General features: G+C 47.2%; 1 protein-coding gene across 10 annotated transcripts in view; it reads right to left on the bottom strand.

Annotated features, from left to right (window-relative positions):
• Positions 1-68: 68 nt before the first annotated feature.
• fnbp1b (formin binding protein 1b) overlaps positions 69-20,416 on the bottom strand; it is a 56,743-nt gene continuing 36,395 nt past the window's right edge. For 2 of the 10 annotated variants that reach the window (XM_070989237.1, XM_070989238.1), the window contains exons 11-19: positions 19,114-19,302; positions 12,894-12,986; positions 10,613-10,627; positions 10,283-10,318; positions 7,643-7,752; positions 7,410-7,542; positions 6,913-7,033; positions 6,616-6,789; positions 4,317-5,199 (exon numbers count right to left, since the gene is read on the bottom strand). In XM_070989237.1, the coding sequence (XP_070845338.1) occupies positions 5,021-5,199; positions 6,616-6,789; positions 6,913-7,033; positions 7,410-7,542; positions 7,643-7,752; positions 10,283-10,318; positions 10,613-10,627; positions 12,894-12,986; positions 19,114-19,302 (1,050 nt within the window). In that variant the 3' untranslated portion in view covers positions 4,317-5,020. Of the gene's footprint in view, positions 3,398-4,316; positions 5,200-6,615; positions 6,790-6,911; positions 7,034-7,409; positions 7,543-7,642; positions 7,753-10,282; positions 10,319-10,612; positions 10,628-12,893; positions 12,987-19,113; positions 19,303-20,416 lie in introns of those variants that run through there. The other 8 variants (XM_070989235.1, XM_070989236.1, XM_070989239.1 and 5 more) reach the window with 8 other exon arrangements.

The following is a 20,416-nucleotide window of genomic DNA, read 5'->3' as shown; positions in this document are numbered from 1 at the left end:
TTTTGCAGATCGTCACATTCTGTCTCTATTTACGTTTTTGGTAACACAAAGACACAAATTACACACCATTAACTTTCCAGGCATATTTAATTGGCACAGTAAACACAATACAAAGTATTCAGTGCTCCAAAACACAAGCATGGGCTACCAAATGGAACACAAACGAAAAAGTGCAAAACACACCATTTGGTAGACCTTACAAAGGAAAAGAAGTCTTACTTTGCAAAGCAGATAAAGTAATGGTAAGACTCTCAATAGTTAAAATAGATGTTTTTCCTTTTTAAACTTTATTTATATATTCATATATATTCTCTCTAATTCCAACGTGCCATTTCCTCTGTACAGGCGGGTTATTCTGGGGCTAAAAGGTTTGCGGTGGTCTCCTTGCAGAGAGCTGGCGAGCAGAAGGCTTCTGGAAAGCTACTCCCGCCGTCGAAGCGGTGATCTGTGCCTCATCAGATTTATCTTGCCATTTATCATTGAAAACAAACAAAAAGCGGCTTGTTTGACATCTTGACAGATCGAGAGATGGGCGGTGAAAAGCAAACACGGTACTTTCAAGCTTCCTTCAGCTTCAAGGGATTCGATCATTCCTTCCATCGAGAGTCCAAATGGTCAATATGTTCGTCGCTGCTCCGTTCAGAGTGTTCATAATACGCTGCATCAGGTGAAGGGTTAAGAATGGCTTCATCCAAAACAATGTCACTGTTACTCATATTTGCAGTTAAGGGATTTTTGTCCCATTCAAGCAGAAAAAGCTACACATTGATTTCCAGCTTTAAAAAAAAGACAAAAAAAAAAAGAAAGAAAGTAGAATCTCAACATCATCAAATATAAAACAGAATGTTAAAATCACGTACATTATGTGCCGTTGAGCTGGAGGGGGATCAGTGGACAGTTTCTCTCTTCCTGGTTAGAAAAACTCTCAGATTTGCCCCTGAACTTTCGAGATAATCACATCTTAAACCTTTCGTCGCACCACAGCTCCCACCAGCGTCGTTCTTCCTCTCAGAAACCCAGTTAAGGCCCACAGAAGGTGATTCTGGGTCACATTTCAGTCACAAACTTCATATTTTTGGGGTATTTCTTTTACCTTTTTTAAGCAGTAGAGGAAGAGAGGAAGTGGAGGAGGGAGACGGGTATGACATGCAACAAAGGTCGCTGGCTGGGATGTTACGGAGGCCTCGTGGCACGCTCTGCACACAGTGTTGCCAGATTGGGCGGTTTTGGGATGCATAATGCAGGATTTGGCCTGGTTTAGCATGAGCAGGCCTGGATACAGTATAATAAAAATATATTCATATATTCCTTAATTATGCAAACACATCCTGTTACTCAGCCCCACTTTGATATGACATCATTTTAATTCATTCTGCTGAGAGGAGATACGAGTTTCCGTCACGACCACCCACTCGAGGCTTAAACACAAATCAGTGTTTTCAGAGTCACAGAGAGCTGAGGGCTTGCAACATCACAACATCAACATCTGTTTGGCTTTTTGATGGCATGAGATCGTTCTCCCTCTTCATGCACGTGTGTGAGTGTGTTACATTTAAGTTGGCCTGCTGCAGTTTATCAGGTTAGATAAAACCCACAATACTGTTAATATAGTTCATAATTTCCTTTATGTTGCACAATATAGATCATATTCGGTCATTTTTTAGAAATTTGGGCAGATTTGAGGAATTACCAGGCTGGAAAACGTCAAACCAATCTGGCACCACTGACTGAAGGCATGACGCGGCGCTCCATCAGTCACAGGTAACGTGTGGATCACAGTATATTTTCATATACAGCAGACAGTTAAAGTGGACCGTCCTAAACAGGTGTGACTCATATCCTTATAGCCTTTATTTTTGGGTAAACTGTTGCTTGTTGCTGCTGAGTGGACACATTTCCACAAGGTGATTCACTGTAAACTAACAACAACTTGCGTTAGACACTCCGATCAAAACGTACAACACTAACATGTTTACATACATACTGTACTGTGTACTTACAGTAAAAGAAATGTACAAGACATCCATGGCCTACCTACGCATGAGCTCATTCAGAAAACAAGGTTTCGGGTCCCTATCGTCCTTTACTGACAGGCTCTGAGATTAAAGAGGGGAACACTGGGAGGAGACGACTCACTCGCTGTTCAAACAGGAAATCATGCTTTCTGAACCAACAGAAGAGAGATATTAAAAAAGAAAGAACCACAGGCACTGAACCCAAACAGTAGCATTCAGGTTAATCCAAACAGTACGACCAGGCAATGAGGGTTAACTGAACAGAAAGGCTGGAGGCAAGGGGGGCGCGACCTGACCGGACACCCCCATCGCCTCCTTCGGCTTGCCAGCAGAGGGGGCGAGGAGGAAGACAGGGCAAGCATGCAGCACACCACAACGCTGAGAGGCCCCCGCCCCGAGCTGTTGCAAAAACAGGAAAAAAAAAAAGGTGGTGGGGGGGCTGAAAGCAGCCGAGGGAAAGCCTGAGCCGCCTGAGGGAGGGAGGCGCCGTGGAGGTGAGGGGGTGGGGCTGGGGGGGTGGGGGTGGTCAGAGAGAGGAACAGACACCAGCGACAAGACAAGAGGAGTGATGGCGAGTGAGCCATCACCCACCTCTTCTGCCTCCGTGGGAAAATAAGACGCACGTACAACATTCAAACAAACAAACAAACAAACACAAAGCAGGAGCACATCGCAGACAGACAGATGACGAGCACCGTCACTGCTTCCAATGCCTGCTGGGTGAAAACCTGCGAATATGGAGCTGATTTTAGTGGGAGGGGTCGAGCCCAGATGTAGGCGGATGAGTTCAGGATGATTCTGTTTTTAGTCAGAGTGAGTGAGGAGTTCATGATTCACACACACACACACGCACACACGCCGCTGTGTCGGGCAGCCGGCGCGCCGTCCGCAGGGTCCTCGCCGGTCTCCGTCCTGTCTCTGACCACACCCTCTGCCGTGTGTGTGCGTGTGTGCAACAGGGGCAAAGAGGGGAAGGGGAGGGGGCGTTCAGAGCGAAGAAGCCATCAGCCACGTTCATGACGGCGCGCGCTGCAAGCGGAGTTAGTTCCATTAAGAAGCAAAGCTGAAACCAGCAGGAAGCAAATCGGATACTGCCGTTGTGACGGCTGAATGGGGTTAAGAATGGAAAAGGTTATGAGAGCTAAAATTTAGATGGATTTCTCTTATCGCCACTTCACATCGCAGAGGAAGCGCAGCGCTGCCGATAAGTTTCTTTCTTTTCGTAATGGTTTGGAAAATTGCTCTAATCGGCCGTCTCTCTCTCTTTTAGATTCGGGTCATCTCTCACTTTCTCTGACTCTGCGAGCGCGTGAGGAACATGGTGGTTTTCTCCAAGGCTGCTTGCCCTGCCACTCCTCAGCCAGCCTCGCACTTTTAGGAATCTGCAATTCAAAAAGGAAATACAAACAAACAAAAACAAACAAAAAAAAAATGACAGAAAGAAAAGTTAGATAGCTTGAAAGGAAAATCGAGTCAAAGACAGCAACCCAGATATTCAGCTATGGAGAGGAGGAAGAGGAGTCATTGCATAAATGAGACTGTGCTGATTCTGTTTGAGTGAAAAGCCTCAAAACGAAGCCTCGGCTTCACTGAGAGCCTTTCAGCTTATTCCACTCCAGTCACCATCTGGCTCGAATGCATGTTAGACTTCGTCACAACATGCTGAAATCATGTCACCACGACGACAAAAATCCCACAAATGCTGTCTCATGCGCCGCGTTTCAGTCACAGGAGGTGTGAAATGTGCATCCCTGCTGATGTGAGATGGCGCCCCGCGCGTAAGAACCCCATGCTGCGCCGGTAACGAGCCGTCAAAGCTGACTAAACAGCACGAAAGGAAGTTAAACAAAGGCTTGCGTAATGAGTTATGAAAGAGATGATTTCTGAGCCGATGCCAGTCGTGAAAAGTAGCACAGAGTGTCTCATCGCAGCAGTGAAGTGGCACAGACGGCGTACACACCATGCTTTTACAGCACCGTCCACAGAGGTGCAGCGCAGAGACTCATGCAAGACACCACAAAGCTTTGAGGTCCAGCTCCAAGTCTCAGCCCAGTCTCACCAGAGAGCTTACAGCTAATTCTCAGTCCTTTATTCCTTTACCACTGGCCTGGAAAAAAGGACCAGAGCAGTCCAACACTATCATTATCAAAAAGTGGTTAAAAAAGGAAAAGAAAACACACTTTAAGGGTGTATTAGTCACTAATCTGATCAATAGTTTTATAAAATGACCCCTCAGCAGGGGAGACATGTTGTAACAGCACTGTGATTAATCTACAGCATGCAACATTTGAGGGTTTTAGCCTAAAAAAATATTTTTTAATATGTCTTCATATTATACAGCAGGTTTAAATTACACTTGCATGATTGCACATGGAGAATGCTTCGCTTTTAGGCTACAACAAGTGACCGAAACGCGGTAAGTTGTGTGGCGATTCAGCGTTCGCTTGATGCTCATTGTCACATCGGATCATACGTGAATTCGCTCGGCTGAGTTTACTGATTTATCCCCATCGCTGACTCACAGATCTGACTGAGACTTGATTGAAAGCGCGTTCTTTTGAGTGGAAAACAGTAAATCTTTAACAAAAAATAGAAGAGAAAAAAAAGAATCAAGTATTGTGTGTTTGAAATGTACACGTGATCACTGTCAGTGGGTGATTCGTCCCATCATGCTAAGCTTTGACTGGGGGCGCCGTGTCTTATTTTGTATGACCACTAGGGGGCACTGCAGTGAACGGGGGGGGCTCAGCTCGCCTTCAGTGTCATTTCTTAAACAGATGTTTTGTTCTGAGCACAGGGACACACACACTATCTGCCATAACCGTCTCAAATGTCATGAGGCACAATGGACAAATCTGATTGGTCCTTCCCTCTGGGAGAGACAGGAAGTGTGTGTGTATGTGTGTGTGTAGGGGAGTTATTCTCTTATCTGAGCCACCAGTAACAAGCTCTAATCTCCACAGCAGTGAATGGAAACTCACAGGAACAAAAACACACTTGCTGGGTTAAATGTATGTCATAGCACCTTTGGCATTTGTTTCCAAAAAGACCTCGACGTAGGATGTGGGGACGTATCCCTCCTCGTCCTCGTTCCTGCGCACTCGTGTCCAGCCGTCTCCTTTGTCCTCTTCTATGACGTACAACAGCTCGCCCTCTGCGACGGCGATGGTGCCCTCGTTATGACCTGTGAGAGGAGGGAAAGAGAAACAGGAGAAAAGGCGAGAAACGAGCATGAATACAGCAAATAAGAAATGTCCAACCTGTGCACTTTGAGGAGCTACTTGAGCTAACTTCATGTAGAGAAAAGCCTCATTTGTAAATCAGATTTCCTTAAAATAAAGAGGAAGCAAGACCAGCTGTGTGGTAGGAAAATGCAATCGTAATAGTCCAAGCATAAATAAACAAATGCCTAATAGCGCAGTAGTTTGGATATCAACGATGCATAAAATCAGCCTGCAGTCCACATCTCATCCTGACTTTTTAACACCAGACTTGGGTAAAACATATCATCAGCTAACAACCGGTCTTACTTCTTTATGAGACATCTTCCTTTAATCTTTCTGATAATGAAAAATGTGTGTTTTGTTGTGGGTACGGCTGCAGCTACGAGACCAAGCAACAAAATCTGGTGCAAAATCCAAAAATCAGCTTAAAAACATCCTTAAAATAAGTAAGATCCTCGATACTTTCACCTCTTCAGGCCTTTAAAGTGCCTTCAAATGAGAAAAGAAAGCTGGAAGAGTCACTGCTCACCACCCTCAATCGTGCTGAGGTCACGACGGGGTCATAAACGCTTCATTTTCAAGTTAGCTGCACTTCCTTTTTCCTTCATGCTGCCGCTGTCATGCTCTGACGCTTTAATAATGTGCACCAGGAAACAGGGCCGCCGAGCAGCCTGACCTCTAATTCATCCTGCCCTTTAATTCATTTGTATCATTATTCATTCTCTACTGTTGAGTTTATGCTCATTCCTGGGCTTGTGCTTTCATTTTCTTGCTGCTTTCTTTTGCTTCATGTGAGGATTTCCTCCCCCTCTGTATTACATTGCATGAATACTGAAGTTAATGCATCGCCATCCTCACCATCATGATCATGATCATACAAAGGTTGCCCACAGCCAAAAGCAGCACTAAAACTGCTCAAAACATCAGAGCAAAATGAGTCCAACCAGCACTGGCACAGCTAAAATATTCATACGGCAGAAGTAAAAACCTTAGCGTGGTCACTATTTATACATTTCAGGTTTGTTATAGTTAATTCATGATTATGGCGTCTTCTCACAGAGAGGAGAGAATCTCCTGTTTTAACGTGATTCATTTCTTCTGCAGAGTTCGGCGTTAAAAGGTCAGGGCTCTGATTTGCACTTTAGAGATCTTGAAAATAGTTTACCAGAGAAATGACTTATTTCTGTCCAGCCTCCTCCTGCACACATTTGCTCATAAAGGTCAGACCCCTAACTCCTCCTCATTCAGAGGAATCATATTCCTCCACCCTGCAGTCAGTCCAGAAATACCATCACCTCACCTAAAGGGCACATGTACTTAGAAATGTCCACATTTGTTGGATGGGGTTTGATTCTTGTTGCTATGCACGCAGTTACCTTCGAATGGATACAAGGCTTTGCAGGTGCCAATGGTGGGCAGCGCCTCCTCATCGTCGAACTCGTCGTCGAACTCTGGCGTGGTGGAGGTGGGGTTGGGGTTGATGTTGGCTTTGACCTGAGTCTCTGAATTCTGCTCCTCCGTGTAGCTGCCATCCGGGCTGCTCAAGGGCCAACACACACACAGTAAATATACTGTGAAAACATACATAGTTTTCTTCCGAAAAAAGGGGGCGTGTAACGTCTCTTCCACGCCGCTGAAAGACGTTTCGTTCGTTTGTCAGAGTATACCATACCTCTCTCTGTCCTGCGCACAGTTGTTGCCCACTGTTGTGTTGTTCTGGGTCTCATAGAGTCCACTCCTCCGGTGTGTGTCGCTCTTGGAAGGCATCCTTTCCTCCACCTCTGCTAACCAGCCCTGAAACACACGCAATCATTATGTACGTGTTGGCCGCAGCTCGTCCTTTTTCCTACGTGGAATTCTTTTGACGACCTTCACAGGAGGAACACCTCCGCCTGCAATCCAGTGCGTCTGCCATTTATTTACAGGGTGAAACCAGGCCATTGTTCTGGGCCTCTCCTCTCCCTGCACAGAGCTGGAACATGCCACCAGCACCCTCCAGCTGCATCACATCTTCTCCTAATATGGACGAGCGGCGGGCTTCTTTGGAGCGGCCCCAGCTGGAGACGTGTGTTTGATCTCCTCGTTATTTACTGTCTTATTTAAACACGATAGCTTCGCCAACACTAACACTCACACAGAACTGAGAGCTCAGACTGGCACCGAAACTAACCTCAAATTTCTGAACTTCAGACTGGAGCTTCTCGATGTTCTGGCCTATTTCTGATAACCGGGGGTCTACGCTGGTCGGGTCTCCCATCTGAGGGTTCTTCACGTACACGTCTTTCATCTTAGTTAGAGCGTCCCTGGGAGAGCACATTACTGAGGTCAGTACAAGGCTTTGTTGCTTATTATCAAGGTACAACATTGCTCCTTCATGTTAAATTGAAAACTTTAAAAAGGTACCTCTGGTCCATTTCTTTTTGAATGTCCTTGTTCAGTTCGTCCAGCTTGCCCTGCAGCTTCTTCCTCCTCTGTTCTGGCGGCAGGTGGCTGAAGTCCTCTGGTCCGGAGCCCTGAGAGACCAAAAGGGGAGAAGAGATGCAGAAGAGAGGCAACAAAAAAAGAGAAAGAGATGGAGAAAGGCCATAAGATGACGAAAAGCAACATTAATCATTTATTATCTGTGGTGTTGCGGCTTTAAAAAGGGATCTTGTCTAATGAGGTGCAGTATCTCTTTGCTGTAAACCCTGTGAGCCAGAACTCAGGGACAAACAGCTCCACAGACGGAGCGCTCTTTTTGTTCTAACATGTAATTCACCTGAAGGAGATACTGCAGCCGCTCTCTAACACATAATCACTGAGAGTTGGGATGTTTGTCAGTGTCAGACTCGAGGGCTATCACCTATTCAGTCTGATCTAGTGCTCTTTGTAAATCCATCGGAAATGACATGAAGTGTTTGCTACATCCTATTACTGCTCATATAGTGTTTCAGGGTGAGCTGCCTAATGGACCTAAAGCTTTCTGGCTCTTCTCGAGCACGGCTGCGTGTTCTTAAAATGGAGGTTGTGTGAGTGAGAGGTTTTTTTGGCTGACCAAGGGTCATATTTCCTGATGAGAAGGTTTCCAGTCCATAACACTGAACTGATGAGTCATACTTCTCGGCAGTCTATCAAAGTTTCTGTCGACATAATGTCTCAGCATTCTGAAGTTTGCTCGCTGGTCTGTATGGAGGCCCAAAGAGTTCAAAATTAAATAACTAGCTATTCATCTATCAGCTACATCTGCTTATCCTTGAGGGTCGCAGAGGAGCTGAAGTCAAACTCAGCTGACGTTAGGTGAGAAGCAGGATACATCCTGGACAATCCAATCACGCATTATCACCTGCATGTCTTTGGACTGTGGGAGGAAAACCAGAACGCCTGGTGAAAACCTACGCTGTGAGGAAACGGTGCTAAGCGCTGCACCAGTGTTGCCCCAAATACATAATTCTAAAATAAATAATCATATGAATAAATAAAGCACAGTGGTGCTAACATCAGCATGCTAACATGATATGCAATGAATAATGCAATGAACCTGCTGATGTTTAGCATGTTCATCGTCTTAGTTTAGTGTGTTAGCATGCTAACAAAAGCTAAGCTGAGGCTGATGGGAATTTCAGACTGGGTGAAATGTGAGGGCATCGCCAAAGTGAGTGAGCTTCAGCCACTGGGGCCCACAAATGTCCATCCAAAACTTCATGGCAATTCATTCAACAGCTGCTGACGCTGCTCTGCCTGCAGCCACACTGCTAGCACAGCCAATAAAACAGATAGTCCTATTTATCAATTTAATAGTGAACTCTTTGGGGCTCTACAGAGATCATCCTTGAGCTTTTGAGTGTTTTGTTGCTTTGGTCCTGTCAGTTCAGAAAGATGTGCTCCGGCTGAATAGGTGAAGGCCTGCTTGGATCTCATTGAGATGGGTCACAGCGGCACCACTGGAGATAACGGCAGGAGCTACAGACTCGAGGTCAGGATTCACTGCACAGGAGCCAGGTCAAACACAGCGGCTAGATTACCAATGCAACCTTACCCCTTCTCCCCGCGTCCACACGCAACACTTACCAGGCATGCAACATAACAAAGGTTTGTCAATCATCATGCAGACACATGCTTCTTTCTGAGTGATCATTTACAGTACAGACGTCATGTATTAGTGTAACCCAGGACAAATGAAAACACTAGCTAGGTAAAGTGTCAAACCAAACTGAACCTACGGGCAAACACTAAGTAATTTGCAGTTTGTAGCATGATACATTTAAGATGGTCAAGAATTTGCAAATTGATTGTTCTGTATGGAATCAGGTACAGATTAAAAATAAAACTTAAAATAAAACACAAAAATCTGAAAAGGTCTAATTTCAATGGATATGCTTATTCGCTTTCTTGCTCAGAGACACTCGCATGTCTGTCCACTAAATATGAAGATAGCTGGCGGTCAGAGAAGCTTAGCATAAGGACTGTAAGCAGGGGGGAAACAGTTAGCCATTTTAGCCAATATGCATCATCACTGACAGATGTAGAGTCACAAAACAGTCATTTTTGCACCTCTAAACAGCAATGCATTGCATTGTGGGATTGTTCACAGACAGTTTTGTACATGCCTTTGACACAATTTTTTTTGTGTGGGTTTTAGAGCTTCTGGCAGGCACATCTTTATACCTCTGAGGTAAATCAGGCTAGCTGTTTCCCCCTGTTTCCAGTCTTAATGCTAAGCTAAGCTAAATATCTGTTGGCTGTAGCTTCATATTCAGTGCACAGGTATGAGAGCGGTATCAACCTTGAAGTCTCAACAAGAAAACAAAGAAGTTTATACCCCTGAATACTGAAGTAATCCTTTAATACAGAAGACAATTTTATATTTCTATACAGTATGTTAACTTTACAGAGCAGCATTCAATAAAAATAATAAACTCTGCATGCAGTGTCAGGACATGAGTGAGCAACCGCTATTAAAGATCGGATTAGTGTTTGTTACAAGGACATACGATTTGTCGAGACAAGAAGGACTACGAGACAGACTACGAGACCACACACGTAACATAGAGTAAATCTGATCACCTCAATGAGATTCCGGACGTGGGAATTGAGTGTGATCTGCACCATAGAGACCACAGACAGTTTGGGAGAGACGTGACAAGAACACAACCACGACACAAACACACAAACGACAAAATAACATACAAATGAGACAACGACATGAGTCTGAGGTCCATCGTTGTGTCACAGCAAAAAGCAAGTTATTAAACTTAAATTCCAAAAATAAAAAAAGAGAGCACAACAAAAACATAACGGCGCACAGAACGTTATTGACAGTGTGTTACTGGGAGGACGTGACATGCGTGCTATGGTCATGCCGCTATGGTCGTGCGGTTACACGGTCATGCTTACCAGCTTGAGAGAAAGCTTCATGGAGGGAGAGGAGAGAGAAATGGCGAGGAGCAGGAGAGAGAAAGAAACAACAGACAAAAGTCAGCATCAGGAGAATGTAACGGCCACTTCATTTTCTCTTAAACAAAAATTGTTTACAAGTATTTTACTGTAACGCTTAGCTTTGCCAAACTTCACCATTTAAGGAAAAGAGGGTACGGCCCTTCACGGCTGAAGGGTTTATAAGCTATTTGTGTCATAAAAAAGCTCTTTCAGCAAGAGTTTCAGCTGTAAAATCCCCACTCTTTTCCAGTGTGGTGAAGTTTAACGTTTCTAACACGATGGATTAATGAAAAATGAGGAATACGTTGGCAAACAGGCCAACCTACTGCACAAGCATGAAGGAAAGAATGAGGTCAAATTAAGGGAAGACAGGTGAAAATAAGTGTAGAGAAAGAAGTAGAGGGAGTGTGACTGCGACAGGGACGGATGTACCCTTTACTTCTTGATCCCTCTCTGCTGCCATTACAATGACACGCAAGTGACAGCAGAGGGCGCCAAAAGCATGTGTCACATTTGCAGATCCATACGCTGACAGGGCGGCAGATACTGCACACAAGACAAGCTGAGGAGACGCTGTGAAAACCAAGCTATCGACACTCACAAAAGAAAAATCTACGCATATCCAGGTCTATGAATACCTCAACGGGAAGTTTCTGAATGAAGGCACAAAACAAGTAATCCAGTAATCATGAACTAAAAGCCAAGTAGAGGGAAAGGAACAAAAGAAACTGTTCTGTAAGTGTTTTAACAGCTCATTCGGACCATTAGCTGAGTGACTTCAGAGAGAAAGTGGTTATGTTTGATACACAGAACAGAGTAGAGAGCAGGTTAACAACCATTGGCTGGTAGAGCTGGAGCAGATGACTTGTAATCCTGTTAGAGGCTCACAGGCTGGTGCACTGAGGAGCTCTACTCACTTTAGTCCACTAATCAAGCCGTCCACCTGGAATGGCCTCTTACAGTCTTCGCTATGATGCCTTGTGATCCTCCTTCTCGCCTTCCCGCCAGTGTGTTATTCTTACATTTCCTATGTGTGAAGCTTCACTTACGGAGCATAAAAAATAATGCAACACTGAGGGCACTTCCTTTAGAAGTATAAGAGATAAAAATGATTCAGTTTAGTTTGGGGAGCACTTCACATTATATTCTAATGGTTAGCTTTTTAATTTAAGCCAATAAAAATGACACTTTGGACTTTAACGATAAAAGTAAAAACCTTCCCTGCTCCTCAATTAAAAGATATTTATCATATTTCTTACAACTTAAATGTAAGACAACTCCAGAGGTTTGTTAAGTCAGACAGAGCTGCATGCTCTGGAGTAACTGTACTAGTTTTAACCTGTTAGTTGCATGTGCAGTGGTTTACTATGCAATCACCATCCATGCATCCACACTGTACTTAAATATACTGGCTATACTGACCACATGTGATGAATCAACTGTATGATAAATGTGTTTTATTCTTCACTTTCAGCGAAGGTGAAGGTTGCTCCTGAGAACTCTTCTTCAGCGTGATTCTTAGAAGTTTGCTAAAGTTTGCTGGTCCACAGACCACACCCAGACAGACATAGACATACAGGTATATCATGGCCCTCACAGACAGATAACATCGCTGCAGGATGGTACACCAGCACAAAGAAAGCCCTGGAGGGGTGAATTCTGGGTACTGTAGGCTGAAGCCAGACCCAAAGTGTGACCAACACCTCAACTAATTTTACATCCAGCTGAGGGTGAGATTTAAATAGCGAGGAGGGGTGACTGCTGGGTGGGATGAACAGCATCCTCGCGCCCATAATCCCCCACAGCCTCAGGTGCTTGTGACACTTTGTGAATTGACCCCTTGTAGCTGCTCGGTGGGGAAGCCCTGAAACAGCTGCGAGCAACAAGAACCCTCAAGCTGATACATGTGAGATGTGGGATGAAGTCATCATCTTCGCCGATCATTCGTCCCGACTGTACACGTGTCAGAGCCATGTGATCAATACCGAGCCAGGCACAGACACTAGCCTCCTTTGTGAGGACATTTTGCCTCATGAAATGTGACAGACAGTCTCCTCGCAGAGACCGAACATGTCACACAACAAATTATTATTGATGAGGCTACTGCATGTGCTGTACAGGGCTTTTACTAATCACACTCATCGGCACACATTCAATATTCATTCACACCGCTGGTACTCAGGCTCACCTCACACACACACACCGCTGGTACTCACGCTCACCTCACTCACACACTTACAACATATTGCCTTGCTTCGAAAGCATATGTGGGTCGGCCCAGAGTCCTCTTCATAAGCTCTTTGTGACAAATGAGCGAGCGCGGGGATTGCTGCTGTGGTGGTTGTCAGAAAGAATACAGCTCTGTCAGTGAGAACTCACAAAACATCACGGACGTCTTAAAGCTCTAAAACTGCATACCGTCTCAATTTGACTCCCAGAACACACACAGGCTTTCTCTTTTTCAGCCCGCACAAGACACATAACACGCGCACATGTACACTGTAACTGTGGATGGATCAGACAGCTCGTATGCAGCACACAAAGGCTCTCCTGCAGAGGGAGAGACACAACACCCCACCTCCACTGGCACAGCTAATCCCTAATGTGAGACTCTGTTCTCCTTGCAGGAGGTGGGACAGGACTAACAATGTATTTGATTGATTTAAGTAGGTTTTATATCTTTTACATCTTAGCCTTCGCTCTGCTAAACCTTTAAACCATGTTTCTGCAGGATTACGTGATGGTAAGTTTACGACTTTTCAGACCCAGATGAATGAATACTACCAGCCACAAAATATAATGGAAAACCAGTAGGGGCAATATGACCTAGAATTGCTAATAATAATAACTCCTACTCTCCTCCTTGAACTGCCACCTTATCGTGGTGGAGGAGTTTGAGTACCCGAATGATCCTAGAGGCTATGTTGTCCGGGGCTTAATGCCCCTGGTAGGGTCTCCCAAGGCAAACAGGTTCTAGGTGACGGGTCAGACTAAGAGCAGTTCAAGAAGCCCCTTATGAAAGAAATTAAAGCAAGGAAGCGTACGTCGCCCGGATTGGCGTCACCGGGGCCCCGCCCTGGAGCCAGGCCTGGGGTTGGGGCTCGCAGGCGAGCGCCTGGTGGCCGGGTCTTTGCCCACGGGACCCGGCCGGGCACAGCCCGAAGGAGCGACGTGGGCCCGCCTTCCCGTAGGCCCACCACCCGCAGGAAGGATCAGAAGGGGCCGGTGCTATGTGGAATGGGTAGCAGTCGTGGGCGGGGGCCCCGACGACCCAAATCCTGGACAACGACTCTGGCTATGGGGACATGGAATGTCACCTCACTGTGGGGGAAAGAGCCTGAGCTAGTGCGGGAGGTTGAGCGGTACCGGCTAGAGATAGTCGGGCTCACCTCCACACACAGTCTGGGCTCGGGAACCCAACTCCTTGAGAGAGGCTGGACTCTCTTCTACTCTGGAGTTGCCCGCGGTGAGAGGCGGCGAGCTGGTGTGGGCTTGCTTATAGCCCCCCAGCTCAGCCGCCATGTGTTGGAGTTCTCCCCGCTGAGCGAGAGGGTCGCTTCCCTGCGCCTTCGGGTTGGGGATAGGTCTCTCACTATTGTTTCGGCCTACGGGCCGAACAGTAGCGTAGAGTACCCGGCCTTCTTGGAGTCCCTGGGAGGGGTACTGGAAAGTGCTCCAACCGGGGACTCCATTGTTCTGCTGGGAGACTTCAATGCTCACGTGGGCAGCGACAGTGACACCTGGAGGGGAGTGATTGGGAGGAACGGCCTCCCCGATCTGAACCCGAGTGGTGCTCTGTTATTGGATTTCTGCGCTAGTCACAGTTTGTCCATAACGAACACCATGTTCGAGCATAAGGGTGTCCATCAGTGCACGTGGCACCAGGACACCCTAGGCCGGAGGTCAATGATCGACTTTGTAGTCGTATCATCTGACCTTCGGCGGTATGTCTTGGACACTCGGGTAAAGAGAGGGGCTGAGCTGTCAACTGATCACCACCTGGTGGTGAGTTGGATTCGCTGGCAGGGGAAGAAGCGGGACAGACTTGGCAGACCCAAACGTACCGTGAGGGTCTGTTGGGAACGTCTGGCGGAACCCGCTGTCAGGGAAGTTTTCAACTCCCACCTCCGGGAGAGCTTCAACCAGATCCCGAGGGAGGTTGGAGACATTGAGTCCGAATGGACCATGTTCTCCACTTCCATTGTTGATGCAGCCGTCCATAGCTGTGGCCGTAAAGTCGGCGGTGCCTGTCGTGGCGGCAACCCCCGAACCCGGTGGTGGACACCGGAAGTAAGGGATGCCGTCAAGCTGAAGAAGGAGTCCTATCGGGCCTGGTTGGCTCATAGGACTCCTGAGGCAGCTGATGGGTACCGGCAGACCAAGCGTGCGGCAGCTCGGGCGGTTGTAGAAGCAAAAACTCGGGTCTGGGAGGAGTTCGGGGAGGCCATGGAGGAGGACTACCGGTTGGCCTCGAGGAAATTCTGGCAAACCGTTCGGCGCCTCAGGAGGGGGAAGCAGCTTTCTGTCAACACTGTTTACAGTGGAGGTGGGGAGCTGTTGACCTCGACTGGGGATATTGTCGGGCGGTGGAAGGAATACTTCGAGGATCTCCTCAATCCCTCTGTCATGTCTTCCGTAGAGGAAGCAGAGACTGGGGACTTGGAGGTCGATTCATTCATCACCGGGGCTGAAGTCACTGAGGCAGTTCGCAAGCTCCTCGGTGGCAAAGCGCCGGGGGTGGATGAGATCCGCCCTGAGTACCTCAAGTCTCTGGATGTTGTAGGACTGTCTTGGTTGACACGCCTCTGCAGCATCGCGTGGCAGACGGGGACAGTGCCTCTGGACTGGCAGACTGGGGTGGTGGTCCCTCTTTTTAAAAAGGGGGACCGGAGGGTGTGTTCCAACTATCGGGGGATCACACTCCTCAGCCTCCCTGGTAAAGTCTATTCCAGGGTACTGGAGAGGAGAATCCGGCCGATAGTCGAACCCCGGATTCAAGAGGAACAATGCGGTTTTCGTCCTGGCCGTGGAACACTGGACCAGCTCTATACCCTCCACAGGGTGCTTGAGGGTTCATGGGAGTTTGCCCAAACAGTCCACATGTGCTTCGTGGACTTGGAGAAGGCATTCGACCGTGTCCCTCGCGTCATTCTGTGGGAGGTGCTCCAGGAGTATGGGGTTGGAGGCCCTCTGTTGAGGGCTGTACAGTCCCTGTACAACCGGAGCAGGAGCTTGGTCCGCATTGCCGGCAGTAAGTCGGACCTGTTCCCAGTGCATGTTGGACTCCGGCAGGGCTGCCCTATGTCACCGGTTCTGTTCATCATTTTTATGGACAGGATTTCTAGGCGCAGCCAGGGGCCGGAGGGGGTTCGGTTCGGAGGCCGGCAGATTTCGTCTCTGCTTTTCGCGGATGATGTTGTCTTGTTGGCTTCCTCGAGCCAGGACCTTCAGCATGCGCTGGGGCGGTTCGCAGCCGAGTGTGAAGCAGCTGGGATGAGAGTTAGCACCTCCAAGTCCGAGGCCATGGTTCTCGACCGGAAAAAGGTGGCTTGCTCCCTTCAGGTTGGAGGAGAGTTCCTGCCTCAAGTGGAGGAGTTTAAGTATCTTGGGATCCTGTTCACGAGTGAGGGAAGGATGGAGCGTGAGATTGACAGGCGGATCGGTGCAGCGGCTGCAGTAATGCGGTCGCTGTATCGGTCTGTCGTGGTAAAGAAGGAGCTGAGCCGAAAGGCGAAGCTCTCGATTTACCGGTCAATCTACGTTCCTACCCTCACCTATGGTCATGAACTTTGGGTCATGACCGAAAGAACGAGGTCCCGGATACAAGCGGCTGAAATGAGTTTCCTCCGCAGGGTGGCGGAGCGCTCCCTTAGAGATAGGGTGAGGAGCTCTGTCACCCGGGAGGAGCTCAGAGTAGAGTCGCTGCTCCTCCGCATCGAGAGGAGTCAGCTGAGGTGGCTCGGGCATCTCTATCGGATGCCCCCTGGACGCCTCCCTAGGGAGGTGTTCCAGGCATGTCCCACCGGGAGGAGGCCCCGGGGAAGACCCAGGACACGCTGGGGTGACTACGTCACTCGGCTGGCCTGGGAACGCCTCGGGATCCCCCCGGAAGAGTTGGAGGAAGTGTCCGGGGAGAGGGAAGTCTGGGCGTCCCTGCTCAGACTGCTCCCCCCGCAACCCGGCCCCGGATAAGCGGAAGATAATGGATGGATGGATGGAATAACTCCTACTGATCAAATAAGGCCTGGGTGAGTGGCATAAAATGGATGGATGGTCTGATAAACCAACTGACTATGATTCATTCTTTTGAGTTTGCGAAAATCTAAAATCGCCCAGTCTGAAAGAAAGAGCTTCCAAGCTGTTAGCAGCTAGCAGCTACAGCCAGATGGTTCCGACTGAAACTCTACAAAAAAGGACTGAACAGCCTCCTACGCCTACAATCCAATGTCGCACCAATCTCGCTTTTAATTCAAAGCGTGTAACATCTCCTGACAGCCCACAGTCGGATACAGAAACATTTTATAACTGACAAGAGAAAACATACAAAGACTCTTGTAATTTAAAGACTTTTCTGGGGGGAAGTGTATTAAAAGCTTTCCAGCACCTGCAGATGCCCTATTAAAAATAAGCCCTCCTTCTCAGAATGACACTGTAGTGCTGGGGTTGAAGTGTTGCTACTGCAGTTCGCTCAGCTTGACCAGATGGATGCGAGCTTGTTTGTGAAAGAGCTGAGGAATCGCCCTGACGTTCCTACCAGCAGCTGTTCACAGGCATTAGTCCAAAGAGTCTGTGTCAGTGAGGCAGTGGGGCTGGTGTCCCTAAAAGACTTGCTGTTTGACTGGATTAACAAGGCAGCTTCTGTTACTATCATGTACGGTAAATTTATTCCAGAAAGAAAGAAATTATACTGTAAAAATTCACTCTGAATCAAACAACATCTATACACATGGAAACAGAAACAGGTTACTGCCATGAGACATGAAAAGCTGCACGAATTAATTCAATGTATTGTCATGAGATATGGAAAGGAGTGCAGTTTAAAGCCTGATTGGTCGAGGTCTTTGATTCTCTAAAGGGCTTTCGACACTCTCAAACACTAGAAAACCTCATTCTCCTGCTATGAAATGTTACAGTGAGGTCAAACCTCAATCTATTACATCTGTGTACACTGGACAACAATGCATCAGATTTAACTCTGTACGTTCTTTATCGCTCTTCTCGAGAGCTGTTTCAGCACTTCCGCTTTCAGAAACGTGTACTTCCTGCTAGACCTGTGCGGCGCTAGAAAAAATACACGCTTCCCTTTTCTTGTGCTGACCTTCAATCATTTCCTCAATGATATGCTTGCACACTGCACTGGTGCGCCGAATTGTTCTTTTTTCTTTTCGGAGGTCATGTTAGCACCAATTCATACAAATGTTTTTACTCTGAGTAACTGCTGCCCTTTTCAAAATATGAGCGTAAACAAAAGCTATATTTGTAGAAGTCCGGAAGGAACACGTGAGTTACCGCCCATTCCTGAGGTCAGGGAGAGCTGGAGGGTGGACAAGCATTACGGGAAGGAGTGCTATGACCTGGCCTGGCCCAGAGTCTCCATCACAACACACACTGGACTTTAGAATGGGAACTGGTGATGACACCCACCAGGACCCCGGGCTAACACTGATAAACCACCCTCCAGTAAGCCAACTAAAATTACTCTAACGGCTTTCTCCTTCCACATGGAGCGACTCAGTCAGCCAGCTGCCATGAATGCAACCCATAACTTTGTTCATTTTGTGAGGTTTAACCCTCCTCTCCATGTTCCCTCCAAATACCATTTGCAAAAAAACAAAACGAATCCGCCTCCAGCATAGACTTCAGAGTAGTGCGCAGGGAGCAACTGCAGTCTCCATGCTGCTGCCAAGACTGCTCAGGCATCTTGCTAATTTCTGTCAAAGGGGGGAAGGTGGGTGAGAGGGACTGTCATTGTGAGCACAGTTAATATGGAGAATGAAGGGACAAGATGGAGAGACTGCTGGTGAGTCAGACAAGTACCATGGATTCATAGTTATGCGCTACATAAGCATGCTAGAGAAGCGAAAAGGCTGAACACTGTATGAGTGAAGGCAAGAGGCCTGGTCTACTGCTGGTGTTCACTGCCATTTTTAAAGCAGTTCTGAAGAGCAAAATGTCAAAATGAAACCTATAATTGCCCAATGCGAGTACTGTTTTGAGCTGAGGTCACACTGCCTACATATAGATGCATTCAGTTACTGGTAACAGAGGTAAGGTTCAATCACCTGCTATGTGATCATACCATGTAGGCATTATGACCGAAACAGATGTAAAGCATAGATACGACTACTCTACCTTTGTGTCACTTCACTCATACAGTGTAGCAGGTACACAGCTCAGATACAGGTGTAGAGAGAAACACACACACATGCACGAAGCTTGCCGGACACACACACACTTACCCCTCGCCTCAGGCTCCGGAGGCAGTGCATTTTGGGTTTGGAGGTCATGAAGTCGTTGAGGCGGTGGGAGAGGGGCTCCTTGTGCTGCTTGGGAGACTGGGGGTCGTTGGGAACAGCAGAGGGTGAGGGCGGGGATGAGGCTGGGGGGGCAGGTGGGGGCTGGTGGGGGGACGTTAACAGGGACATAAGCTACCAGTAAGAGAGGGAGCCGTGGCGGAGAGGAGGAGGAAAAACATGGAAGAAGAAGAAGTAGAAGAAGAAGAAGAAGGGGGCAAGAATCCAACGAAAAAAGACAAAGGAGGAAAAGGAGGAGGGAACACAAAACGAAATAAATAAGCCTCCTACAAATATTGAAAAATAAACACACAACAGAAAACCCAAACAGAACGTAAAAGATAACCAAAGGAACGTCAAACCTAGTGTATCAGTTGTTATGTCACGGAAAAAAATGTCAAACATATAAAACACACACACAAATAAAAAACAGAGTTAAAAAGAAGAGAGTGAGCAGGAAGCGTAAAACGTGTTAAAGCAAGCGGCTGCAACGAAGCAAACAGCAGAGAGTTTCAGTCAAAGCGCATGCAGGCTTCCACGTTGGAAATTCCCTTTCATTTTTCTCTTCCCGACCTCATCGCATGCCAGCTGGGACGAGAAATTCACCACATCCCAGAGGATAGCAGCAGCTGAATTTGAGGTCATCGTCCGAGAAATCTAATTGCTTATTGCTGTCGTGAAACACCTGACTGCACAATTCATCAACCAGTAGTTGAGGAGTTAGAGAGTGAAGCAGTGATGAGCTCTAAGACACCACACAATGCGCATGCATGGCGAAGTGATTCAGAAACCCTCCTCTCAAACACAAAGACATCACTGAAGCCTGCTTCTGTGAGGCAGTAATGGTGATTTTCCACTAAATTATCAATATAATGCTTTATTTTGGTATGTGTCTGTTATGCTTGCATGCATGTGTGAGTGTGTGCATGTGCAGCAGAAATACCTGTGTGTGTGTGGCTGTTTGTGCTCCCAAATACTCAGTATAGAAAATGAATCCTGAGTACATCAAGCAAAGATGATTGAAATGTGTTGCTCTGAATAAGTACACCTTAGTTTTGGGAGCTTGCACACAGTAGATACAATGAGCTCAAACACCATGTTCTACACATACAGTCAGTACGCTGGGGTGTCTCAACAACACACACTAGCTTCCAGCCTTTCTCTCCCACACACACACACACACACACACACCCAATTACTCATGCTCTCGCCTAATACCAACAGTGCCACCAGCCCATAGGACAGTGAG

The sequence above is a fragment of the Chaetodon trifascialis genome, chromosome 20, assembly GCF_039877785.1.
Source record: "Chaetodon trifascialis isolate fChaTrf1 chromosome 20, fChaTrf1.hap1, whole genome shotgun sequence".
Taxonomy (NCBI): Eukaryota; Metazoa; Chordata; class Actinopteri; order Chaetodontiformes; family Chaetodontidae; genus Chaetodon; species Chaetodon trifascialis.
Note: the sequence above shows the minus strand (reverse complement) of the source record. Positions and strands in the feature narration are given on the sequence as shown.